This window comes from Neoarius graeffei, chromosome 19 (assembly GCF_027579695.1).
Source record: "Neoarius graeffei isolate fNeoGra1 chromosome 19, fNeoGra1.pri, whole genome shotgun sequence".
Lineage (NCBI taxonomy): Eukaryota > Metazoa > Chordata > Actinopteri > Siluriformes > Ariidae > Neoarius > Neoarius graeffei.
This window is the reverse complement of record NC_083587.1, coordinates 57,551,055-57,578,358: the sequence shown is the minus strand read 5'-3', so window position 1 is coordinate 57,578,358 and position 27,304 is coordinate 57,551,055. Positions and strand designations below refer to the sequence as shown.

Below are 27,304 nucleotides of genomic sequence, written 5' to 3'. Positions count from 1 at the left end.
CCTACGGTCAATTTAGAGTCACCAGTTAACCTAACCTGCATGTCTTTGGACTGTGGGGGAAACCGGAGCACCCGGAGGAAACCCACGCGGACAACATGCAAACTCCACACAGAAAGGCTCTCGTCGGCCACGGGGCTCGAACCCGGACCTTCTTGCTGTGAGGCGACAGCGCTAACCACTACACCACCGTGCCACCCTGATGATATTTGATAATGCTAATATTAATACCTCTAATATTAACTCATGTACTTCGTCATTTTGATGCAGATTTTCGGGAAGTCAGTTCCAACACTGGTTATATGATTGATACCAGACTGAAAAAAGGCTTCACCTTAAAAACACTGCCGAAAGCTCCACTGCCCAAAGGATTGAGAATGGAGTAGCTGTTAATGACTTTGAGAGGAGGATGATTCTGATTCACTGCCTCAATCCTTTCCTTCAGTCCGTCTAACTCTTCAGTCTGCAAACAAGAACGTGTGCTTCAAAATACACTGGTGTCTATTAACAACATGCAAATTGCATTGAGATGAAGTGGAGTGAAAATGTATGAATGCACAGCAAGCCAAGCCAAACCAAGACAAGACAATAGCAGGTGAAGAAACAAGCTAAAACAAAGAAATAAAGACTAGATAGAGACTGTGACTAAAGTCACAGTAATTTGCGCTAGCTTTTACAAACCAGGACGTCTGGTCACTGTACTGTATAGATCCGAAACGGTAAGAGATAAAGAATGACGCTTAGTGATGAAAAGTTGTGCCCTGCTGCCCTGAACAAATTATATAAAAACTAATTGAAAAAAAAATCATGAAAATTGACAGAATTATACACTATATTGCCAAAAGTATTTGCTCACCCATCCAAATTATCGGAATCAGGTGTTCCAATCACTTCCATGGCCACAGGTGTATAAAATCAAGCACCTAGGCGTGCAGACTGTTTTTACAGTTTGGAGCTGGCCCCTTCCTCTTCCAACATGACTGTGCACCAGTGCACAAAGCAAGGTCCATAAAGACATGGATGACAGAGTCTGGTGTGGATGAACTTGACTGGCCTGCACAGAGTCCTGACCTCAACCCGATAGAACACCTTTGGGATGAATTAGAGTGGAGACTGAGAGCCAGGCCTTCTCATCCAACATCAGTGTGTGACCTCACAAATGCGCTTCTGGAAGAATGGTCAAAAATTCCCACAAACACACTCCTAAACCTTGTGGACAGCCTTCCCAGAAGAGTTGAAGCTGTTCTAGCTGCAAAGGGTGGACCAACGTCATATTGAACCCTATGGATTAGGAATGGGATATCACTTACAGTAAGCTCATATGTGAGTCAAGGCAGGTGAGCAAATACTTTTGGCAATATAGTGTAAGTGATTGAAAAAAAGCCTGTTTTTCATGGATCATTCCGGTTTGGTGATCCAGATCAGCACCAAAAGTCATAGCAACATAATTCAGCCCAGAGGTATTCTTCAGGTGAAATTTGGTGATGGTTGGTTGAAAACTGAGGGAGAAATAGCATCTTAAGAACGTTAGGAGAATAATAACAACTAGATAGATACTGTGGCTAAAATCACAGTGATTTGCGCTAGCTGCCCTGAACAAAATAAAACTGATTGAAAAAAAAAATCATGAAAATTGACAGAGTTATAAGTAATTGAAAAAAGCCTGTTTTTCATGGAACATTCCAGTTCAATGATCCAGATCAACACCAAAAGTCATAGCAACTTAATTCAGCCCAGAAGTAGTCTTCAGGTGAAATTTGGTGATGATTGGTTGAAAACTGAGGGAGAAATAGCGTCCTAAAAACATTACGAAAATAATAATAATAATAAAGATCCTGAGTGAGAGTAACAATTTCCGTTACCGCTGCTAGCGCAAATAAAAAAAAACTAATAATTTAAAAAAAATAAAATAAAACAAGACAAGTTAATACCAGGGTCAGACCACACAATATTTTTGTCTTTCACGATGGTCATCATGTCAGATCAGGCAATCATAGTGCCATAAATTCTTGCCAGGAGACTGGCAATACAACAAGTTTGACCATGACCAATCATCGTTCATGTCCTTGCACATCATCAGGGAGGAGGGTAAAGAAAGAATGCCAACAATGAAGCCAGCCAGCTGCATCTTTTTCGAAATGCAGCTTGCGTTACGTCACAGGGCAGCATAACATACTCGGAGGAAGAGTGCTATCTGCCCTCTTCCTCATACATGACCCCACAGACACTCATGATTATTTAGTGATTGACAGGGGACAGAGAGCATGCCATGCCTCCCATACAGACAGCACTGCCAATTTTGCTCCCTTGGCTCACAACCACAGAAGAAATGGGAAATCGGATGGAAAATCAAGTATCAAAATAAAGAAATGAAAATATAAATATATAAAAGGCGTAGAATGTTGACAGACATACAGTATAACAAGAGCATGATCGTTAATGGTTTACCGAAAGCGCTGAGATTCTTTCCTGTAGAGGAACGTACGCTGCGATGTCTCTCACATAGTGCCCGATGTCTATAAACATCTCAAACAGTTCTGGTGGAAAGAGCCTGTCCGGACATATTAAAGTTTAATATCCAGTAAAAAAATGCACTCAAAATATTTAATAAGGTGAAGTGTTTCGTGATCATTTATACCTTTTAAAAAGATGTCTGTTCCGCTCCAGACTGAAAAGGAAGCGCAGAGTCCGGAAAGCGTAACACTTAAATAAAATATACGGACGTTAGTGAAAACCAGTGCTTTAAAAAAGTAAAAATAAAGTATAACTGGAGTAAAATTTCATTTAAACAGTAGATTTATGTACCTGTAACGATGCCGTTTTTGGTCCATGTTGCAGGATCAGTTTGCCGATTATGTACACACCGTTCTCCTGGAATAAGGAAGAAGATCAACTACCAAAATTTAAAAACATCTCAAAAACTAGAACTTGGATGCTAAGTTTCAAACAAGACTGTGTGGATTACCCATGATTCACTGCGATCATATGTCAATTTGAATGCTGACCGAATTGTTTCACAAATATAACATTCCAACAAACAGGCAATAACTTCACTAAGTAAGAAACAAAGCATAATTTAAAACATGTAGCTAAAGATTACATGTCTGCCCCTGTGCCCAGGCTTGTAGTACTTGAGTCCGACTCGTGCCCTAATTTTAAGGACTCGTGACTCGACTTGGACTTGAGCACTGATGACTTGGACTCGGACTCGTGCATTAAATGCATTCGGACTTGTAAATTTGAGACAAGGACTTGGATTTTTTTCTTTATTTTTTTGTAACATGCCATAATAATTTGGCATAAGATATTTATCTCTTCTCATCTCATTATCTCTAGCCGCTTTGTCCTGTTCTACAGGGTCGCAGGCAAGCTGGAGCCTATCCCAGCTGACTACGGGCGAAAGGCGGGGTACACCCTGGACAAGTCGCCAGGTCATCACAGGGCTGACACATAGACAACCATTCACACACACATTCACACCAACGGTCAATTTAGAGTCACCAGTTAACCTAACCTGCATGTCTTTGGACTGTGGGGGAAACCGGAGCACCCGGAGGAAACCCACGCGGACAACATGCAAACTCCACACAGAAAGGCCCTCGCCAGCCACGGGGCTCGAACCCGGACCTTCTTGCTGTGAGGCGACAGCGCTAACCACTACACCACCGTGCCGCCCTAAGATATTTATATCTACATTAATTTTTGTACTAATTTCATGTAAGCGTGTCACACCTGCGCGCCTTGGCGCGTGCATCAGATAGACTCTCGGGCGCGCTCCGGACAGCACACATGCCAAGTGGACTCTCACTTGCACGCCGTAAACGACTCGCACCTGCACAGGATTAAGGTGCAATCAGCGCTCCTATATAAAAACTGTGAAAACACACTTACTTTGCGAAGTATTGAGTTGCGTTTCTGACACATTACTGAGCCTTATTTCCTTGTTTGGTTTCCTGATTCCCGATTTCCTGTTTCTCGTCTTTGATTCTGCCGAGTCTACGATAGCCTGTTTGTGCCTCACTCGACCTATCGCCTGTTTCACTGTTTTATGATTTTGCCTGCCGTTCTGGATTGTGTTTAATAAACACACCTGCTGCACTTACATCCATCTCCCAACCGTCTCTGACAGAATACTTCACACTCCCTGATAAAGAGAAGCATATTTACCTGTTCATACGTCATGTTCGGGAACAAACTAATGTTAATGGTGCTGAAACAGCCACCGTCACATGGTGCGGTTGGAGTCTTGTTCTCGGACTCGACTCGGATCAATAGTGGACTTGACTTGAAAATTTTTTTAATGATTTGGACTTGACTTGGACTTGAGACTGGACTCAGACTCGAGGTTTAGTGACTCGACTACAATACTGTCTGTGCCCTCTGTTAGGTATTAGCCATGCGTGTTGATTTATACAGAGTGTTGCGAAGAAAAACAGTTGATTCCACATAATAATTTTCAAGCTGACGAATTTTGGTACATGTTTAAATAAACCACTAACCTTACAACTACACTGATCAACCATAAAAAGCCATTAAAACACTGACAGGTGAAGTGAATTACATTGGGCCCATTCTATAATTGTGGGTACATTTCAAACATTGACTCTGTTAGTCATCGTCAACTCTGTTATCGTTAAACCGGGCAATCCATTAACAGACTTGGTGACACATTTGCCACCATTTTGTGTCTTAACTCCACATGCTAACCTCAAATTAGTGACCACATGGCATGTATAAAAAACAGAATGTTATGGATTTTAATCATATTATTGTTTTTTTTTTTTAAATGAGTGAGAGATTCACACCAATATCGCAAGAACAGATTTGATGAATAATTAATCTACTGTTGGTGTAAAATCCTCAACATTTTGTTCAAATTAATGAAAGAAGAAACATAACATACCTCACGGCCTTTCTGAAGTTTCCCACCAGAGGAAGTGATATCACTCGGTGCAGGTGTCATGCGTATTAAATGTCTTTGTGGATTTTATGCGGTTTTATAACAGAGTTGACAAGAACATTGGGATGGATCAAAAATATATATTTTTTATTACTGAAGTTTCACATAATACAGAAAATAGACTTTCTATGCAATTGATTTTATAGCAGTTAATAGAATACGCCCCCAAAAACAGACTGTTAGACTGAATCACTTCCTGTTTATTTGAGTTGAATGGATGAATCAGGAGTCAAAGACAGCCAATAATGTGGGGGGAGGGGTGGGAGTCATTTAGTTAATGTTTTATGGATAAATTGGGTCTAAAATGTACATCAAGCACTGCTATTGATGAAAGTTTGTCATAATTTGCATTTTTGTTCAAAACTGATTCAATAAAGATTTCTTTTGTGGAAAATAACAAAAAGTTTATCTCAGAGATGCAAAATGTACCTTGAATTCTAGAATGACCCATTGATTATCTCATTACAATGGTACCTGTCAAGGAAGGGCCCGGTGCGATGGGCGGGCCTTTGGGGGCCGGGCCCGCCCATTTAGTCACGTGGGCCCGCCCTAGTGTGGGCCCGCCCTGTCATAGGCTAGGGCCAACAGCTTAACACAATATTTAAAATAAATAAATAAATAAATCAATCGCAGGCTACTACAATTAAACGCTTTTTTTTTAAAAAGGGCATAATATTAAAGAAAAAGTCCTAAATTTAAAATGTATATACATGACACACTGTTTTCTTAACGTTTCGGCCTGCGCCCATCTCGTCAGCCCTGCACTGTCATGCACTTGGCGTTTGATTTGCAAACTAAGCACTGGAGGTAAGAAACTGGTTTTGACGTTTCAGTTAACCTACAAAACACATCTGTATTAAAGATTAATGTTGTCATGCTTCACAAAACTAGATTTGAGACATAAAACTTTTAATGTGCATGGTTTCACTTAGAAGGGATTCAGTTACTGCAGTTCGGCTTTGTGCAGGGAGGATGAGTGTGATGTAATCTTCTGTTGCGCACTCTTAATTGTAAATATCAATCTTAATTTGCTGTCAACATTGATCACAATCATCCGTTTGCGCATTCAGTGTTGGGTATTCGGAACGAGTTTACAACATGATTCGTGCGCAAACGGAATACTGCCAATATTCCGTATGAAACGGAATATTCCCTGCAAATGCGCTCAGTGACGGACAATATACTGTATAGCAGCAGAACAGGGTGTCTGAAGAGCTCAAAATATACCATTTTAGAGTGTTTTTTGCAAAAATTTCTTACGGGGGAGCATGCCCCCGGACCCCCCTAGTAAAATTGGGTTCGCCGACGCGTGCCCACCCCCAGCCAGTGCAATACCCGGCTACTAGACCGCTTCTGCCGCCAGGTCTGGTCAAGGGGTGGGGTATATTAAGCAGCAAGAGAACAGTCAGTTCTCGAAGTTGATGTGTTGGAAGCAGGAAAAATGGGCAAGCGTAAGGATCTGAGCAACTTTGACAAGGGTGGTCCATATGGTCCAATCCAACAGAAGGGCTACTGTAGCACAAACTGCTGAAAACGTTAATGCTGATACCTTTGTATTTTATCCAGCATTAACTTTTTTCAGCAGTTTGTGCCACAGTAGCTCTTCTGTGGGATTGGACCATATGGGCTAGCCTTCGTGCCCCATGTGAATCAATGAGCCTTCGACAGCCATGACCCTGTCGTTGGTTCACCTGTTGTCCTTTGGATCCTTGGACCACTTTTGGTAGGTACTAACCACTGCATACCAGGAACACTCTACAAGATGCGCCATTTTGGAGATGTTCAGACCCAGTCATCTAGCCATCACAGTTTGGCCCTTGTCAAAATCACTGAGTTCCTTACGCTATGCTTGCCCATTTTTCCTGCTTCCAACAACTTCAAGAACTGACTGTTCTCTTGCTATCTAATATACCCCACTCCTCAATAGGTGCCACTATAATGAGATAATCAGTGTTATTCACTTCACCTGTCATCTCATCTCATCTCATCTCATTATCTCTAGCCGCTTTATCCTGTTCTACAGGGTCGCAGGCAAGCTGGAGCCTATCCCAGCTGACTACGGGCGAAAGGCGGGGTACACCCTGGACAAGTCGCCAGGTCATCACAGACTTCACCTGTCAGTGTTTTTAATTTTATGGCTGATCAGTGTACAAACATGATGACATACTGTAACAGCTCTACATGACTTGGTATGGCTCCTCACTAAACTTAGAGCTTGTCTTTGAACAGCCATTTTAGTTAAGCATATAATTTTGATTGACAGGTGGGTGGGCAGGATACAGCCACATTACAAGGACGCCAGCATTTTTTGGTCACAGTGAAGCCTCCCAAAATTTTTCCAAAAAATGTAGTGAGGGACGTCAAGCGCTTTTTTTTTTAACCTCCTGACCAATCAGGTTGCAAGATGGTGGGAAGGTGAGAAAAAACAAACATGGATGACTAATTTGAGTAACTCTAAGGAGATTTATGATGAACTTTTGAATTTAAAATATTCCATTTCCAATATTTGAATGTCTTAATATAACTGATTGTGATGACGTTTAATTGCACACAGTAAAACTATACAATCTGCTCAAATTCAGTTAATTTTTTCTCCAAAGTTACTGTGAAGGCAAACAACGTTGTCACCGCTGTAAACTTTACTTCATCTTTATTACTGATTATAAAAAATTTAATCAATAGCTGAGTCAATTGGCCGACAGACAACAACAGTAGAATCGTGTACTTTGACTCCAAAATGAGGACTCTTGGTTCCTAACGCATGGATAGAATTGACTCTTTTTGCAATCGACTCCCAGCTAGCTAGCACCTGCAGCTACGGTCTCACTACAGCTTGTGATGCTTTGCGATGGGTTACTGATGAAAATGAGGCATTTTGGTGGCAATGCATGGCAAAGGTTCCCCAAGCTTTGGGAAGTATTCCCAAACCCATCTGCGAATATTCGCAGCTTAGTTTGGCGACAAAAATGTTGCCACAAAATTTCAATGCACTGATTGAAAATTTTCACAACGTTTTTGGCCACTCACGAGAGCATTCGCCATGCATCAAACGATTGGTGGTGATGCTACCAATTTTTCATCGCTAAGTATTCGTAAACTCATCGTGAGCTGTAGTATGGCCAAGGTCTTATAGGATACAATATCTTAGCACTAAGGCTATATCCACACGACAACGGCAACGAGATTTTTTTTTTTAGCGGGTAAAAAAAAATATTGCGTCCACATGGGCAACGGATCAGTAAAATATCAGGTACATATGGCAACGCAACGCTTGCTGAAAACGATGCAATACACATGCCACACCTCTATGTGCGCTGTAAGACGGTCCCATCGGAGACACCAGAACAATAGAAGAAGTAGACGCATGCTCATAAACCCCTTCTTCTACCCGGCACTGAACTACTACTACTCCGGGGTCTGCCATTGTTGCTGTTGTTGTTATGAATGATGCGCGCGAGAGTGCTGCTTGTTCTAGTCATGTGGTTGTGATGTCATCATAAACAAATCCGTTCTACTCATCCAGACGACTTCGCAACGGTGCCGTTGCCAGATTTTTCCACTCTGGAAACCGTTCTCAAAAAATATCGTTTTGGGACACCCAAAACGCCGGTGCCGTGTGGACGCCAGGCCGAAACGATAAAAAATTTTATCGGATTCACCTGAATCCGTTGCTGTGTGGACAGGGCCTAAGTCATGATGGCTTTCTTGCTGCAGTACAATGGGAAATGTGATAGTTGGACATTACATACAGTATAGCCATTTCCTTTCCGTTACCTGCACCACATGGTGGGCGGCGTTGTCATCCAGCACCAGCTCCGTTATCGCAGCACAGCACGCTAGCAACAATGACAAAGGTGAGAGGTCATATAATTCCTCACATTCATTAAGTCAGATGTAAAGCAGTTGATATTTTGTTCCATTATGTCACAGGAAGTGGAGTCAGTAGCAGGTTAAGTATGCATGGATGTGTGTGTGTGTGTGTGTGTGTGTGTGTACTGGAGCTCACCAGAGTGCAGGGCCACCGTGTTCTCCTCGACCTCGTGTGGACTCAGATCCTCGCATACATGCTGTGTGTGTAGACGGCCAGCAGCATTAGCACTGGAGAGAGTCGCTATGGACGAACGATCAGACACATACACTTGCTCTCTGTAGAGCAACACACACACACACAATTAACTGTTATTAACGCTTATGTCCTAAATGAAGAAAGTTCAATTGTAAAAGAGATTAATGACCCGTTCAGAATGCGCAGGAGCTGCTGAATTCCTCCCCAAGCTCGGATGCTCGAGCTGCCCTCTGGATCCTGGCACAGCTGGACCAGAACCCATACTGTGCTCCAGAGCAGCTTCAGATGATCAGTGTGGAGCATGCTCAGAAGGACGGGGACGCCATCGCATTCACACACCTGCTCACGGACAGCTGGTACGGGGCAGAGCAGACGCAGCAGCTCTGCACTGAGCCTGTGGGGACACACACACACACAGAAAGCCAGAAATGAAGCAGAGTTACTGTTCCCATGGCAGATTTCTAATGCTGACAGTTTTTTTAAAACCCTTTCATGCATAGCGATCACAATTATGACCAGCCAATTTATGGCTCTTGTTTATCTCATCTCATTATCTCTAGCCGCTTTATCCTTCTACAGGGTCGCAGGCAAGCTGGAGCCTATCCCAGCTGACTACGGGCGAAAGGCGGGGTACACCCTGGACAAGTCGCCAGGTCATCACAGGGCTGACACATAGACACAGACAACCATTCACATTCACACCTACGGTCAATTTAGAGTCACCAGTTAACCTAACCTGCATGTCTTTGGACTGTGGGGGAAACCGGAGCACCCGGAGGAAACCCACGCAGACAGGGGGAGAACATGCAAACTCCGCACAGAAAGGCCCTCGCCGGCCACGGGGCTCGAACCCGGACCTTCTTGCTGTGAGGCGACAGCGCTAACCACTACACCACCGTGCCGCCCGGATCTTGTTTATATTTTAGGAAAATATAACTAAGATATAAATCACATCCAAATCACTTGAACATTACTGTAAATTAATGTCACCTTCTTTACCTTTCTTGACTATTACCTTTATTAACTTTCAACATCAAATTTAAAAAATTAATGACAAAAGAATTAAAGTAAAAAGTTTTTGTGCCAGATTCCACTGATCGCCTTTTATAAAACATTTTGAAAAGACTAGTTTTTTTTCTTTTAGACTGCAGATTCCTTCTATAAATAGACAGAAAACTTCACCATATTGACATGTTTTTGATACCTGTGTAAGCTGTTATTTTAGAAATAATGTAACAATAGGTGTATCAGACACTCACTGGCCGTGCTGTGAAAATTGTCCATGCAGACGCTCATCAAAGTTTCCAAATCTGTCACTGCTTAACTCTTGAATATTTTCTATCGTGAATAAAATCATTAAAAAGCTTATAATCTCTGCTTTCCAAAGAAATGTATCTGGTTAAGATCTGTTCAGTACTTTGTGAGTAACGGCAGGTTGAAGTCGGTACAACAGGGTAAAAACTCTCTGCTCACGCGACGTCGGGAAACTGACGGTGCTTTTCCTTTTGAGTCACAGGAAAGCAGTCAGTCTCTCTCTCTCTCTCTTTTGATCGGTTTCCCACTGGACTACTCATCAATATCAATCAGATAACTTTCATAGGGATGTTCTCTCGCTCTCACTGTTTCTGATGAAGGATTCAGCAGGATTCTGATGACGGATTCCATCAGCTAGTTTTGATGTTATGGTTCTCGGGAGACTTTGAAGTGAGTTTTCATAGCTTTACCTACTTATTTTTTTTTAAAATCAAACCGATTCATGTAAATAAATAACTATTTTAGAATATAACTGGAGATGTTTTGATGAAAAATATCGAGATCTTAGTGGTCAGAATAAGATTTAAAAAACAAAAAATAAAAATGGAAGTCAGAAACGTGAGTGTCAATTTCAGTTCAGTTAACGTGAATTGTTTATCGGATGTGGCTCAGACAGTTTTTTTGAGGTTCGCCTTGAAAGCTGTGAATATTAATCGAAATAATCATTTATATTCTTTCATATAAACACTAGTAGGCCCTACTTTTGAGAAGCACAAAGGCCTGCAGAGCACAAAGAGGGTATTAGAAATAATCTTTTATTACTTTTTTATTGAGTGCACTGATTTAACAGTTTTCCCTAATTAGCATAATCAATACTAATTAAATACTAATTTGCATAATTTGTTTTTACTAATTTTTCAAACTTTGTATTCAGTATACAACCATCTATGTGCCTCCAATTTCCATGTAAATATCTTGAAAAATAGAAAAGTTATTAAGAAAAAACATTTGATCTCATTGGTTAATGAGGCCCATTTTGGACCATGTGATCCTCGTACAGAATATTGCAGCAGTTTTGAAAAATTAAGCCGTTTCTTAAAGATTTCATTTGTAATATCTCATCTCATCTCATTATCTCTAGCCGCTTTATCCTTCTACAGGGTCGCAGGCAAGCTGGAGCCTATCCCAGCTGACTACGGGCGAAAGGCGGGGTACACCCTGGACAAGTCGCCAGGTCATCACAGGGCTGACACATAGACAGACAACCATTCACACCCACATTCACACCTACGGTCAATTTAGAGTCACCAGTTAACCTAACCTGCATGTCTTTGGACTGTGGGGGAAACCGGAGCACCTGGAGGAAACCCACACGGACACGGGGAGAACATGCAAACTCCACACAGAAAGGCATTCAATTCTGAATTCATCGGCAGCACGTTCAAGCAATTTGGATTGAATTTGAATTTTCATCTGATATACCTAGTAACAATGCAGAATATAATATGTGATACAGCCATGTATAAGAGCCATATTGTTACTGAAAATCCGTCAATACTTTCTGACCAATCAGAATGGAGAATTGGACAGAGGTGTAGAATAAAGAAAATGAAAGAACAGAAAGAATGAAATTTGCAACAGAAAAAAAAACAGGACTATTGTCTTAACTAAGGCAAGTCCCAGTACAGCTCTTTATATGAATAGTGTCTATGATTTAGAAATGTTACTGATTTAACCTCAGACATGTGAAGGAAAGCAGCATAAAGATGCACTAATACGAACACTGGTGGCAAAATGGATTCCTCTGTGATTGTCATTGGGTCTTACCTTTTTGACACCATGTCATATTCCTGCAAAATCACCAGCAGATTCTCCACAACAGAAAGCTCTCCAATCTTCTCCTTATACTCGGAGCTAAGAAAATTTGTAATGAGTCTAACAGTGTAATAATATGTACAGTACTGTGCAAAAGTATTAGGCACATGGAGACCAAAATGGCTTAGAAATACTATAAACGGTAATCAGTAAGCCATAATAAATGAAACAAAGTCAGTATTTGGTGTGAGACGACCTTTCGCTTTAAAAAAAAAAAAAAAATAGTAGTCTCAGGTCCAGTGAGTGCAGTTTTATAAGGAAATGAGCTGTAGGTTTTACTGACCATCTTCCAGAACCAGCCACAGTTCTTTTGGACACTTTGACTGTCACACTCGCTTCTTACTTTTGCACCAAAACCCAGCAGCCTTCATTATGCTTTCTTTATTTAATCTGAAAAGTGCTCTTTTATGGAATATACTGCTCAAATACAAACAGTTTTTTTTCCTGTAACGTTTAATTTTGTGCTGGAAGAAAAAAAAAACCCAAACGTTTGGACTCTAAAATATTTTTGTACTGACTCGATAATGTAGAAGTCATAAAATAGAAATCTATAACAAAGTTTATATGAAAAAAAAAAAAAAAAAAAAATATATATATATATATATATATATATATATATATATATATATATATATATATATATTGGGTGCCTAAAACTTTTGTACAGTAGTGTATGTGATATTGATCATATTTAAAAAAAAAAAAAATCCCCTCACCCATCTGCTATAGTAGTGAGGGCCAGAAGGGCACCTAATAACACGTTGCTGTCCCGTGCAGAAAGGAGCTTTACAAGAGTCTGAGGATTGCAAGGATTGTAACGATAAATACATCAATATTAAATGAACATCTATAGTGATAAACCTCTGTTCATTCTAAAACCCAATTAAAAAAACCCAATTTAGTTCAATTTAATTAAACTTTATTTACACAGAATATATAATATGAGAAGAAGAAGAAAGAAGAAACCTTTATTCGTCACATGCACACTTCAAGCACAGTGAGATTCATCCTCTGCATTTAACCCATCTGAAGTAGTGAACACACGCGCACACACACCCAGAGCAGTGGGCAGCCACACCAGAGCGCCCGGGGAGCAGTCAGGGGTTAGGTACCTTGCTCAAGGGCACGTCAGCCCAAGGCCGCCCCACGTTAACCTAACCTGCATGTCTTTGGACTGTGGGGGAAACCAGAGCATCTGGAGGAAACCCATGCTGACATGGGGAGAACATGCAAACTCCACACAGAAAGGCCCTCGCTGGCCACGGGGCTCGAACCCAGAACCTTCTTACTGTGAAGCGACAGCGCTAACCACTACACCACTGTGCCAAATAAAACGTACTAAAAAGCTTCAAGCTAGACGGCCTTTCGATTTCATAAAATTGGTGAAATTTAGTTCCCTCTGAAATGTGGTCATTGTGATATATGTTTATTTCTGTAATATCTCATCTCATTATCTGTAGCCGCTTTATCCTGTCCTACAGGGTCGCAGGCAAGCTGGAGCCTATCCCAGCTGACTACGGGCGAAAGGCGGGGTACACCCTGGACAAGTCGCCAGGTCATCACAGGGCTGACACATATGCCGCTTTTCTACTACCAACGCGGCTGAGTTGGGCTGAGCTGTGCCGTGCTGAGTTGGGCTGAGTCGAGCTGAGTGGGGCTGTTGGAGTTGCATTTCGACTACAACCGCGGTGAACCGTGCTGGCTGGAAGTGGGTGGACACATTGGGTGGAGTTAGCGAAAGTGGGTGGACGTCACGTGATGTTGTTAGGCGGCGCAAACAGTGACATCAGTGACCTTTTAAGCGGTAGTCTCACGACCCGGATAGTAAACAATAAACATGGAGTCGTTAGTGTTGCTGGTCTTGGTGCTGTGGCTTGTTGTCACCGACAGCGCCAACAGGTACTGGCAAGAGCGTATAGATGAGGCGAGGCGCATAAGGCTTCAGAAATTCTCGTAATTCGTAATTCTTCTTCTTCCGGGTTTACGGTGTTTACAGATCCCAGCGTGCTTGCGGGGTGTGTGAGGACACTCCTCCTCACCAATCAGTGCACAGGGGAGTGTCTCCTCACGCCCCTAGCCCCACTCGGCTCGGTTTGGCTCGCTTCAGCCCCACTCCAAAACCATGCGAGTTTTGGGTGCTAAGCAGGGCTGAAGCGAGCTGAGTCGTGCTGCTCTAAGGGAGTCGAAACGCGAGCCGTGTCGGGCTGAAGCGAGCTGAAGTGAGCTGAAAAAGGGTAGTGGAAAAGGGCCAATAGACACAGACAACCATTCACACTCACATTCACACCTACGGTCAATTTAGAGTCACCAGTTAACCTAACCTGCATGTCTTTGGACTGTGGGGGAAACCGGAGCACCCGGAGGGGAAACACCCCTTAGAGAAAAAACACATGAATTTCCCATGCATTTCCCATGTGATCACATGTTACCACATGTGGAATACATGGTATCAGATTTTGTAACGTGTTACCATGTAGAGCACATGTGGAAAACATGTTACCACATGTGATTCACATAAAATTGGGCCAAAACCACATTTCCCATGTGCAAAACACATTTTCCACATGTGAGAAATCACATGTGAAGTTCATGTAAGGGACGCGGACACAACATGCAAACTCCGCACAGAAAGGCCCTCACCGGCCACGGGGCTTGAACCCAGGTCTTCTTGTTGTGAGGCGACAGCGCTAACCACTATACCACCATGCTGTCCATTTCTGTAATATCTCACAAAATATCAGGGCGTTCTGTGGCTGGGAAGTGATTTAATTTGAGGGGATTAAAGCAAATAATGTGCATGAAATCGCTCGCTTCGTGCAGTCAAGCAGACAAAGGAAGTCCGTGTGTGTGCGCACGCGCAGGTTTACCTTTGAGCGTGCACTGACAGTTCCATCATTCTGTCGCTAAATGAACAGCTGATCACACCGAGGTGCTCGGTGACTGCCGATATTTATTAGTTTAGTCCTGCGTTTCCTTTCCTTCGTATATAACATAACGTCTTTTCTTCTCGCTTTCCGTTACTGTAGTCGGTCTTTCACGTTTCATTCGCACACTCACGTCCTCCATTTTTCTCTCCTGTTTCAAATTTGTATCCCACAATGCTTTGTGCGAACAGGGAAAGCCCACCACGTGATGCATGATGTAGTATCTTGAATTGTGTCATGGTGAAGCAGGAAAAAGTAGCAGAGAATTTAGGGCCATGTGGCTCTAAATTCATTAATTGTTCTATTTAAAAAAACTAATAAAATTGGAAGTCTGTGATTCGAATTCAGTAGCTTTCAGTCGACTAAACAAAAATAATTGGGTGTCGAGAAAAATTCTTTTTATGACCTACGCTTGAAACATCTGAAAGGCAGTCTAGCTTTATTACAATTATATATAATAGAAAAAAGAATTTGCAAACAATTGTTACTACAATTATTGATGTAAGGTGTGTGGTTGTTGAAATAGAATAAACTTTAGTGTCAACAGCCACCCATGTCATATTACAATTTTTTTTGTTGTTGTTAGAACAAGAGAACTATACAAATATATATTGCGGCTACTGGTAAATACACTATACTTATTTACACACAACTCTATGTATACTTATGCTAGTGTTGTAGTCGAGTCACTAAACCTCGAGTCCCCAGTGTTCAAGTCCGAGTCATTAAAGAAAATTTCAAGTTGAGTCCACTATTGATCCGAGTCGAGTCCGAGAGCAAGACTCCAATGGCACCATTTGACGGTGTCTGTTGCTGCCTTTATGTGAAAGTGTCTCTGCTACTGTGTTGGACTAATGTTATTGCTCAACTGCCCCATTTTAGTGAATAGGCTACAGATAAAAAGCTTGTTCATCGCTCAGCAAGCCCCGCCCACTATCAACAGGGCAAATAACATGAGAGAGGGTTAACACTAGCTAGTTCATCACTCAGCAAGCAAGCCCCGCTATCAACAGAGCAATGAACATAGCGTGTCACTTCCTTCTCTGGGTGGAGTCTTGCCAAATGACGATTGAAGTTCGAGGTTGTCCCCGTCGTCTCCTCGATAGTCCTTCTACATATAGAACACACAGCAGTGCATTTTTTCCCACTGAACGAGAAGTCTGTATAAGCAAAGCGGACAATCCTAGGGGCGTTCTCTCCAGGCATTTTAGAGCCATTTATGTTAGTTTGTTCCTGAACATGACGTATGAACAGGTGAATGTGCATTCTCTTGCAAGAAATTAGTACAAAATTAATGTAGATATAAATATCTTATGCCAAATCATTATGGCATGTTACAAAAAATTAAAGAAAAAAATCTGAGTCCTCGTCTGCAATTTATGAGTCCGAATGCAGTTAATGCACGAGTCCGAGTCCAAGTCATCAGTGCTCAAGTCCAAGTCAAGTCACGAGTCCTTAAAATTAGGGCACGAGTCGGACTCGAGTACTACAAGCCTGACTTACGCTAACACAAACACTGAGCCGATAACTTATCATAATAGAATTTTTAGGGTATAAAGAAAGAAATACTTATTGTTGGTTTAAAATAAGATATGATTTTAAGCCTGATTTAAAAAATGAAAATGATCCTAAGGTTTTGGTTCTTGTGGGAATTCCTTCCCAGAGTTTGGAGATGGAAAACTGAAAGGAAAATTTACTACAATTTGTCTTGGCAGGTGGACAAACAATATTCCCCTTAGCTAAAAATCTGCTGTTTTAAGAATGTTGTTTGTTAGCCATCCTGAGCAGATTTCTAAATGTTTTAGGAACTAGTGAGTTCTCATCTCATCATCTGTAGCCGCTTTATCCTGTTCTACAGGGTCGCAGGTAAGCTGGAGCCTATCCCAGCTGACTACGGGCGAAAGGCGGGGTACACCCTGGACAAGTCGCCAGGTCATCACAGGGCTGACACATAGACACAGCCAACCATTCACACTCACACTCACGGTCAATTTAGAGTGACCAGTTAACCTAACCTGCATGTCTTTGGACTGTGGGGGAAACCGGAGCACCCAGAGGAAACCCACACGGACAACATGCAAACTCTGCACAGAAAGGCCCTCGCCGGCCACGGGGCTCGAACGCGGACCTTCTTGCTATGAGGCGACAGCACTAACCACTACACCACCGTGCCGCCAAACTAGTGAGTTATTATTTACAATTTTATACGCTAGTATTAAAAACAAGCAAACAAAAAAAAAACCTCCATGGATAACCGGAGGAGCATTTTCAAAATTATACTCCAGAGTGAAAATCTTCCCATACATTCCAACCAGGAATTTACACCCAGACGCAAACAAATTCTACAATTACATCACAATACCAACATTCATGGCTGACTAACTAACTAGCTGGATTAGTAGCTGGAAAATATCTACCACCCCCAATCCCACAAAACGTTTAACCATCATTTAACCAACCTTATGAGCTTCACAGTCCATCAACCACTTTCTCTGCTCTTCCACCATGGCCAGTTTTTGACACACATCTACAAGGAAAGTGAAAAAAATAAAACTTTTTTTTAAAGCAGAAAAAAAAATCAGATTGTCGTTCAAGTGTTTCTTACAGGTCATGGTGATGAGCTGTTCGGTTTCCAGTGCACACTCTTTATTTTCCAGATAAGCACTGCTGACTGACTCCATGTACTGAAAAAGCAGCAAATACATGCTGAAAACATTTCCCAAGAATTTATAATACTTGCGTTGCTGCACAGACCAAGGAACGTACACATACAACACATACTAACTTATTATTTCATACCAAACTTTACCTTTATAAGGTGAATTATGCCTTGGAGCTCGTGAAACACTTTCTAAAAGGAGAAAAGTATAAATTAGGACAATTCAGGAAATCAACCTTCGATAACATTTTTTAAATGTGGAAATTGAAATAGATGCATGCTTTGGTGGAGAAGATATGCGATGAATGATTCAGACACTAACATGACTGTTTTGTTTCAAATTAAAGATCAGCCTTTATGGAATACGTTGTTGCTCACAGGTTACAATAACTTGTACACAATATTATTCTATCCACATTCACTGGATATGAGCAATCACACCCTCTGATTGGCTACTCTACTACTGGGCTATCAATAGAGAAAAACAAAATGGCGGAGCGTGTCACTGAACCAACCGAGGATGAAATAAAAACTCTACTCGAAAACAAAACCCCCCAAATTGTTATTAAGTATTTAAAAGAAACAGAAATGGCTAAAAGAATATGGTGTGTTCCCCCCCCCCCCAATATCTCCTGTTCCACACTCCAGCCCAGTTGGTGGCGGTAATGCACCTTTAAAATGGTTTGACAATTGCAAAAAAAAAAAAAAAAAAAAATAGGAAACAACCCTAATGAAGAAGAAGAAGCCCCCTACCAAAAAAAAATTTAAAAAGCAACAAAATAGGGAATGAAAGTATTTGATGGTAAGAATGCATCTTTTTTATTTTTCAAGAATTATTATTATAGTAGGCATATCAAGTGAAAATTCAAATGCAATCCAAATTGCTTGAAACTGGTCATGCTGAATTCAGAACAACATATTTTTTACAGAATTAAAATATGTTTATGTTCTTGAGATATTACAAATCTTTAAGAAACGGCTTAATTTTTTGAAAACTGCCGTGATATTCTGTACGAGGGTCACATGGTCCAAAATGGGCCTCATTAACCAATGAGATCAAATGTTTTTTCTTAATAACTTTATTTTTTCACGATATTTACATGGAAATTGGCAGGCTCATTGATGGTTGTATACTGAATACAAAGTTTGAAAAATTAGTAAAAACAAATTATGCAAATTAGTATTTAATTAGTATTGATGATGCTAATTAGGTCAAAATGTTAAATCGGTGCAATCAGTAAAAAGTAATAAAAGATTATTTATAATCCCCTCTTTGTGCTCTGTAGGCCTTTGTGCTTCTCAAAAGTAGGGCCCACTAGTGTTTATATGAAAGAATATAAATGATTATTTCGATTAATATTCACAGCTTTCAAGGCGAACCTCAAAAAAACTGTCTGAGCCACATCCAATAAACAATTCACATTAACTGAACTGAAATTGACACTCGCGTTTCTGACTTCCGTTTTTTTAAAATCTCATTCCGACCACTAAGATCTCAATATTTTTCATCAAAACAATTCCAGTTATATTCTAAAATAGTTATTTATTTACAGGAATCGCTTTGATTTGAAAAAATAAGTAGGTAAAGCTATGAAAACTCACTTCAAAGTCTCCCGTGAATCATAACATCAAAACTAGCAGAGGGAAAATTTTGCTGAATCCTTCATCAGAAACAGTGAGAGCGAGAGAACATCCCTGTAAAAGTTATCTGATTGATACTGACGAGTAATCCAGTGAGAAACCGATCAGGAGAGAGAGACAGACAGACAGACTGACCGCTTTCCCGTGACTCAAAAAGAAAAGCACCGGCAGTTTCCCGATGTCACGCAAGCAGAGAGTTTTTACTCTGTTGTACCGACTTCAACCTGCCATTACTCCCAAAGTACTGAAGAGATCTTAACCAGATACATTTCTCTGGAAAGCAGAAATTATAAGCTTTTTAATGAGATTATTCATGATAGAAAATATTCAAGAATTAAGCAATGACAGGTTTGGAAACTTTGATGAGCGTCTGCATGGACAATTTTCACAGCACAGCCAGCGAGTGTCTGATATGGCTAATTATAGCATTTTTCACAAATTGCTTGTGTCATTTCCCCGGTTTGTTTACATTCAAAGTGGGAATGAATTTGTCAGATGTTTTGTATGAAGTTTTTATTTATCGTATTTGCAAAACAAAAATAAAAATGCTCTGTTTCTCAAAATCCAGTGAATGTGAATAGAATAAAACAGTTACTCCATTCAATCTCATAGTACATGGCTTAGAGTCAACTTGGTGCTATGCACCTCGTCGGCTATCAGCTCATGTACAACTCGATTTTGTGGAATAACTGTTAATTGTGGGGCGGCACGGTGGTGTAGTGTTTAGCGCTGTCGCCTCACAGCAAGAAGGTCCGGGTTCAAGCCCCGTGGCCAGCGAGGGCCTTTCTGTGCAGAGTTTGCATGTTCTCCCCGTGTGGGTGTGCTCCGGTTTCCCCCAAAGACATGCAGGTTAGGTTAACTGGTGACTCTAAATTGACCGTAGGTGTGAATGGTTGTCTGTGTCTATGTGTCAGCCCTGTGATGACCTGGCGACTTGTCCAGGGTGTACCCCGCCTTTCGTCCGTAGTCAGCTGGGATAGGCTCCAGCTTGCCTGCGACCCTGTAGAACAGGATAAAGCGGCTAGAAATAATGCGAATGAGTAAAATAATCATGAACTTTTGTGATGTCTTTTATTTAGTCTGACAGTGTTTACATATTATTGGTGTTGGTGAGGAACAGACTTGATCTCAACGCATCATAAAACCAATGCAACGGCTCTTTTCCTGGCATCTCGCACTTAGAGCACAATAGCAGGCCGGGTAGTGACACTCAGAACCAGAAGAAGAAAATGGGTGGGGGTGACAACTCGAAACATATGACCACGATCATAGAAATAAAAAAGTGTGAACAAAAGTGCGAACACAAAATTCACACATACAAAAACGGCATAACACAATTTACACAAACATAAAACCCTAAATGTAAAAGAAGAAGCAATGTAAACATGCCAGGATCATTCTATCTTTTTTTTATTTTCTGTGTTTAGATTTCCTAATCCTGTTTGAATCAGGTCGTGCATGTGTTTACTGTGCTCACAAGAAAGTTTGCGACAAAAATGTCGAGGTTTCGCACTATTGTAGTCTTTGATCGATGTGAATTATAATTACTGTACTGTGATTAGTCATAAGACGTCCTTTCTTACTAATTTACCAACTTATTGGAGGAAAATGTTGATCTTCCTGACATTTCCCATACGAAAAAGAACAGTAAAGAACTTATAAGAATTTACCACTGTCTTAGTAGTAAATCCTTATAAATATAAGGATAAATCCTTATAAGGATTTATAAATAAATATATATGCCATGTATGATTTACTCCTGAAAGTGGCCCATTTTGCATTTTCCTCATACAAATTTTTTATGAAAATCTAGTATGTACCGTATGAAGTGAACATTGTGCATGGTTTTTACAGATAATGTGTATGATGAATTACACCGTCTTTGTATGCTTCATGTAATGTTTGTAGTTTTAAATTATATTTTACAGTTTAAAATGTATATGCCTTTTATATGTAAATCCACATATGTTTGTGTGGATTTACATATAAAAGGCATATACATTTTAAACTGTAAAATATAATTTAAAACTACAAACATTACATGAAGCATACAAAGACGGTGTAATTCATCATACACATTATCTGTAAAAACCATGCACAATGTTCACTTCATACATACTAGATTTTCATAAAAAATTTGTATGAGGAAAATGCAAAATGGGCCACTTTCAGGAGTAAATCATACATGGCATATATATTTATTTATAAATCCTTATAAGGATTTATCCTTATATTTATAAGGATTTACTACTAAGACAGTGGTAAATTCTTATAAGTTCTTTACTGTTCTTTTTCGTATGGGTTTGGCCTTGTTTACTTTCCACAGCTATGTTAAAAGACTGATCACTTGCCGTAGTCATTAGCTAACTCAGGATTGATGTCTATATTATCATCTGCAACAGTATTTTCAAGGCAGCCAGTCATTTAAACAGAAAATGAGAACACTTGGTACCTGGTAATGATGCTCTCTAATGAACAATCTCAGGCAGATGAGAACTCCGAGGATGTTTTCAGATGAGGAATGGTCCAGCCATTCACTGTAACACCATTTCCCCCCCAACAAAAGAGAATCATCAGTGATGAGAGCTTTGCAGTGAGATTTTTTGCTTTGCATGTGAAGTGTTTGTATATTTGCGAACCTGCAGTTGAGTCGGTTTTTGATCAGGGCAGTGAAGATATCCGAGAAGAGACTGTGATGAGGATGGCCAGAGAAATGCCTCTGCTCCCTGTACTTCACACTGTGGAAGATTAAATATCCATCACTTTCGGGTCAAACCCTTTACTGAAGGTGGAGCAATATTAAAAATGTTCATTTTCATGCCTGAAACTGTCGGACATTGGTTTGAGTCCTCTAATACACATGGTGAATGAAAGGCACTTGGGAAAGTGCATACCTCCGCCAAGCCACATATTTGGATTTGCATCAAAATCTAATTAATTGCTCCTTGGCCCGTGGTATACCTTTCCTTAAAATTTCATCAAAATCCGTTCACTACTTTGAGTTATGTTGGGACCAGACAAACAATCGGACGCGAACACATAACCTCCTCCAATAAAGTTGGTGGAGGTAAAAATAACACTTGTATTTCACATCTTGAAAATTATGATTCCGATGGCATGGTGGTGTAGTGGTTAGCACCGTCGCCTCACAGTAAGAAGGTTCTGGGTTTGAGCCCAGTGGCCGATGGGGGCCTTTCTGTGTGGAGTTTGCATGTTCTCCCCGTGTCTGTGTGGGTTTCCTCTGGGTTTCTCCCACAGTTCAAAGACATGCAGTTAGATTAACATGGGGTGGCCTTAGGCTGAGGTGCCCTTGAGCGAAACACCTAACTGCTTGTGGGTGTGCTCATTGCTTGCATGTGTGTTCACTGCTTCAGATGGGATAAATGCAGAGAGGAATTTCACAAGTGTGATGAATAAAGTTGTTGTTCTTCTTCTTCCAAAAGGTTGAAGCTGAGTCAACAATCAGAAACTTTTACAATTCACACTTCCACTTTTTGTACACTATTTTGCACAAGATGAGGCTTTTCCCCCATTTTCTCCCCAATTTGGTCACAGAGTAAATGCTAAAACATGACATGTGGCAGCATAATACACGCTGAGCAATGTGCTATCCGCCCTCTTCCACATACAAGTTCACAGATGCCTATAATTGCCCATTGTTATTGTGACTGACAGGGGATGGAGAGTGTGCCATTCTCCCACCCAGAGATCATGACCAAATTTGCTCCCTTTGTTCCCAGCCATGGAGGGCTGTCACATCATTGGGATTTGAACTTGCGATCTCCCAATGAAAAGGCAAATGCTAAGGACTAAAACTTGGTTTATGCTTGATGTTGACTTCATGTGTAGAAGCACTGGCAATGCAAGAAGCAACTTTGCTCACAGACTTACCTGCATGCCTTATGGGTTAAAATCAATGAATCAATTAAAATTAGCTCAAAAGTGTTGGGAAGCCATGGCCACATGGTTAGAGAAGTAGCTTTGGGACCAAAAGGTTGCTGGTTTGATTCCCTGGATCAGCAGGAATGGCTAAAGTGCCCTTGAGCAAGGCAACTGCCCCCCAGGCTGCTTTGGGTATGTCCTTCTGGATAAGAGTTTCTGCTAAAGGTAATGGAAAATCAATATTGCTGAAAACTTCCAGCATCAAAGTAAGTGTCTTGGTCCATGTCTCAAATTTAAAACAAGGCCTTACTTTTATTCATCTAAAAGTCCAGGATCCTGGTGCACAAATCAGTCATCTTGCATATACACAGGCGGCTATAAATATACAGTTAGGTCCATAAATATTTGGACAGAGGCAACATTTTTCTAATTTTGGTTCTGTACATTACCACAACAAATTTTGAACAAAACAATTCAGATGCAGTTGAAGTTCAGACTTTCAGCTTTAATTCAGTGGGTTGAACAAAATGATTGCAGAAAAATGTGAGGAACTAAAGCATTTTTTAAACACAATCCCTTCATTTCAGGGGCTCAAAAGTAATTGGACAAATTAAATAATTGTAAATAAAATGTTCATTTCTAATACTTGGTTGAAAACCCTTTGTTGGCAATGACTGCCTGAAGTCTTGAACTCATGGACATCACCAGACGCTGTTTCCTCTTTTTTAATGCTCTGCCAGGCCTTTACTGCAGCGGTTTTCAGTTGCTGTTTGTTTGTGGGTCTTTCTGTGTGAAGTTTAGTCTTTAACAAGTGAAATGCATGCTCAATTGGGTTGAGATCAGGTGACTGACTTGGCCATTCAAGAATATTCCACTTCTTTGCTTTAATAAACTCCTGGGTTGCTTTGGCTTTATGTTTTGGGTCATTGTCCATCTGTATTATGAAACGCCGACCAATCAGTTTGGCTGCATTTGGCTGGATTTGAGCACACAGTATGTCTCTGAATGCCTCAGAATTCATCCGGCTGCTTCTGTCCTGTGTCACATCATCAATAAACACTAGTGACCCAGTGCCACTGGCAGTCATGCATGCCCAAGCCATCACACTGCCTCCACCGTGTTTTACAGATGATGTGGTATGCTTTGGATCATGAGCTGTACCATGCCTTCGCCATACTTTTTTCTTTCCATCATTCTGGTAGAGGTTGATATTGGTTTCATCTGTCCAAAGAATGTTCTTCCAGAACTGTGCTGGTGTTTTTAGATGTTTTTTAGCAAAGTCCAATCTAGCCTTTTTATTCTTGAGGCTTATGAGTGGCTTGCACCATGCAGTGAACCCTCTGTATTTACTTTCATGCAGTCTTCTCTTTATGGTAGATTTGGATATTGATACGCCTACCTCCTGGAGAGTGTTGTTCACTTGGTTGGCTGTTGTGAAGGGGTTTCTCTTCACCATGGAAATTATTCTGCGATCATCCATCACTGTTGTCTTCTGTGGGCGTCCAGGTCTTTTTGCATTGATGAGTTCACCAGTGCTTTCTTTCTTTCTCAGGATGTACCAAACTGTAGATTTTGCCACTCATAATATTGTAGCAATTTCTCGGATGGGTTTTTTCTGTTTTCACAGCTTAAGGATGGCTTGTTTCACCTGCATGGAGAGCTCCTTTGACCGCATGTTTTCTTCACAGCAAAATCTTCCAAATGCAAGCACCACACCTCAAATCAACTCCAGGTCTTTTATCTGCTTAATTGAGAATGACATAACGAAGGAATTGCCCACACCTGCCTATGAAATAGCCTTTGAGTCAATTGTCCAATTACTTTTGGTCCCTTTAAAAACAGGATGGCACATGTTAAGGAGCTGAAACTCCTAAACCCTTCATCCAGTTTTAATGTGGATACCCTCAAATGAAAGCTGAAAGTCTGGACTTTATGTCCATGTCCATTACACAACTATAACTTGAATATGTTTCAGTAAACAGGTAAAAAAACAAAATTTGTGTCAGTGTCCAAATATATGTGGACCTAACTGTATATCAAGTATAAACAAGACCTAACAGATTAAATCAGAAACTGGTGACTGCCGTACAAAGTATCAGAATTACTCACCTGAATTTATCGAGCTCCACTGCCTCTGTTGCTGTGTACCTCATGTGCTTCCTGTTCTCATTTACCTGAGGAGAATTCTGGGGTTTTCTGCCCTTACTCTGATTTCCTGTGGACTGGTATGTACAACCCCAAATCAGAAAAATTTGGGACGGTATGTTGAAATTGAAAACAGTGATTTGTAAACAATCTTTGACCTCTATTGCATTCAAAAGAATACAGCAGCACGTTATTTGATGTTCACCTCATGAATTACATTTTTTCCCCAAAGTAAACACTTATTTTAATTTTGATTCTTGCAACACTTTTCAAAGAAAGTTGGGACATTTACCACTTTATAATGTTGCCATTCCTTCTCACAACACTGAAATGATGTTTATGGACAGTTTCAGTTTCAAAATTCGCCATACATTCTCTATTGGGGACAGAGGGGACACACCCTCTTCTTCCATAGCCATGCCTTTGTAATGTGTGCAGAAGGTGGTTCTGTATTGTCTTGTTGAAATCCCTGGAAAAGATGTCATCTTGAAGGCAGCATATGTTGCTCCAAAATCTCAATGTACTTTTCTGCATTAATGCTCCATCGCAGAAGTGTAAGTTCCCTTTGCCAAAGGCACTGACACAACCCCATACCCTGGCTTTTGGACCTGTTCCTGGTCACAGTCTGGATGGTCCTTTTTGTCTTCAAAGCACACAGCATCCATTTCTTACAAAAGAGACCTGGAATACTGATTCGTGTGACCACAATACACGTTTCCACTGTGTGATGGTCCATCCCAGATGCCTCAGAGCACAGAGAAGTCGACGGTGCTTCTGGACACAGTTAACACCAGGCTTCCTTTTTTCACAGTAAAGTTTTAACTGGTGTTTGTGGATCTAACTCCGTATTGTAGTGCTTGATAAAAGTTTGTCAAAGTAATCCGAGCCCATGTGGTTATATCAGCTATGGATGAACGATGGTTCCAAGAGATTGGAGATCACGGGTGTTCAGATTAGGCTTGAGCCCTTGCCCTTTACACACCAAAATTCCTCCAGATTCCTTGAATCGTTTAATGATATTATGCACCATAGAGGGTGAAATATCCAAATCCCTTTCCATCTTTTCTTTGAGGAACATTGTTTTTAAACATTTTAATAATTTTCTCATGCATTTGTTGACAAACTGGAGATCCTCGGCCCATCTTTGCTCTTCAAAGACTAGGCCTTTCGATACTGATTTTGTGCCAAATCATGATTATAATCACATGTTGACATCACCTGCTTCTAATCACGTCATTATTTGTTTTACCTCTATTACTAGCCCTACTGTACATTCTCCTGTCCCAACTTTTTTTGAAATGTGTTGCAAGCCTGAATTGCAGGAACAGATGGATAATAACAAATGAAATGAAGTTGACCAACAAAACAGTTGATACTGTCTGCAATGAAATATAATGTCAGCGTATGTGCTCCAAAGATACTTGAACTTGATCCCCTGTCCTTTTATTTGTACCTGCTGCTTCGAAAACGGGGCAGACACAAATGAAAGAAGCCTCCGCAGATCAAGAAGCTCTCTGAAAATAAACACAACTTTAGGAATGGAAATTCAGAGTAGAAATGTACTTAATTTTTCATGAAGCACACACTATAAGGCCTTACTTCTCTTTAGCTTTTGGAAAAGATCTATTAAGCGTTTTCGCTCGTCTATCTGGAGGAGGCATTTTGGAAATGGTCGTCCCTCTTTCATCCCTGCAGATGAAACATTATGAATTTTATTATGCTCAGTCAAACCAAGTAGCTAGACACACTGTATTCCTCACTGTATAGGGACAGAATGTAAGACGATGGAACAAAAAACTGACATCTTCTAGACATGTTCAATATTGATAGTGGTGACAGCATGCTTACATTCTAATTTGATTTTTTGCATAATTTTAGACTTGCATATTCACCTAATCATA

The 27,304-nt window shown here is 40.7% G+C and overlaps 1 protein-coding gene across 1 annotated transcript in view; it reads right to left on the bottom strand.

The window, feature by feature from the left end:
- nek10 (NIMA-related kinase 10) overlaps positions 1-27,064 on the bottom strand; it is a 61,477-nt gene extending 34,413 nt beyond the window's left edge. Inside the window, exons 1-17 of the mRNA XM_060900967.1 lie at positions 27,003-27,064; positions 26,857-26,917; positions 25,368-25,480; positions 22,016-22,114; positions 21,829-21,913; positions 17,886-17,927; positions 17,682-17,760; positions 17,536-17,603; positions 12,869-12,948; positions 12,105-12,191; positions 9,193-9,417; positions 8,964-9,103; positions 8,732-8,793; positions 2,803-2,868; positions 2,636-2,700; positions 2,446-2,548; positions 332-460 (exon numbers count right to left, since the gene is read on the bottom strand). Of these exons, the coding sequence (XP_060756950.1) occupies positions 332-460; positions 2,446-2,548; positions 2,636-2,700; positions 2,803-2,868; positions 8,732-8,793; positions 8,964-9,103; positions 9,193-9,417; positions 12,105-12,191; positions 12,869-12,948; positions 17,536-17,603; positions 17,682-17,760; positions 17,886-17,927; positions 21,829-21,913; positions 22,016-22,114; positions 25,368-25,480; positions 26,857-26,917; positions 27,003-27,064 (1,566 nt within the window). The remainder of the gene's footprint in view (positions 1-331; positions 461-2,445; positions 2,549-2,635; positions 2,701-2,802; positions 2,869-8,731; positions 8,794-8,963; positions 9,104-9,192; positions 9,418-12,104; positions 12,192-12,868; positions 12,949-17,535; positions 17,604-17,681; positions 17,761-17,885; positions 17,928-21,828; positions 21,914-22,015; positions 22,115-25,367; positions 25,481-26,856; positions 26,918-27,002) is intronic.
- Between the last annotated feature and the right edge of the window lie 240 nt (positions 27,065-27,304).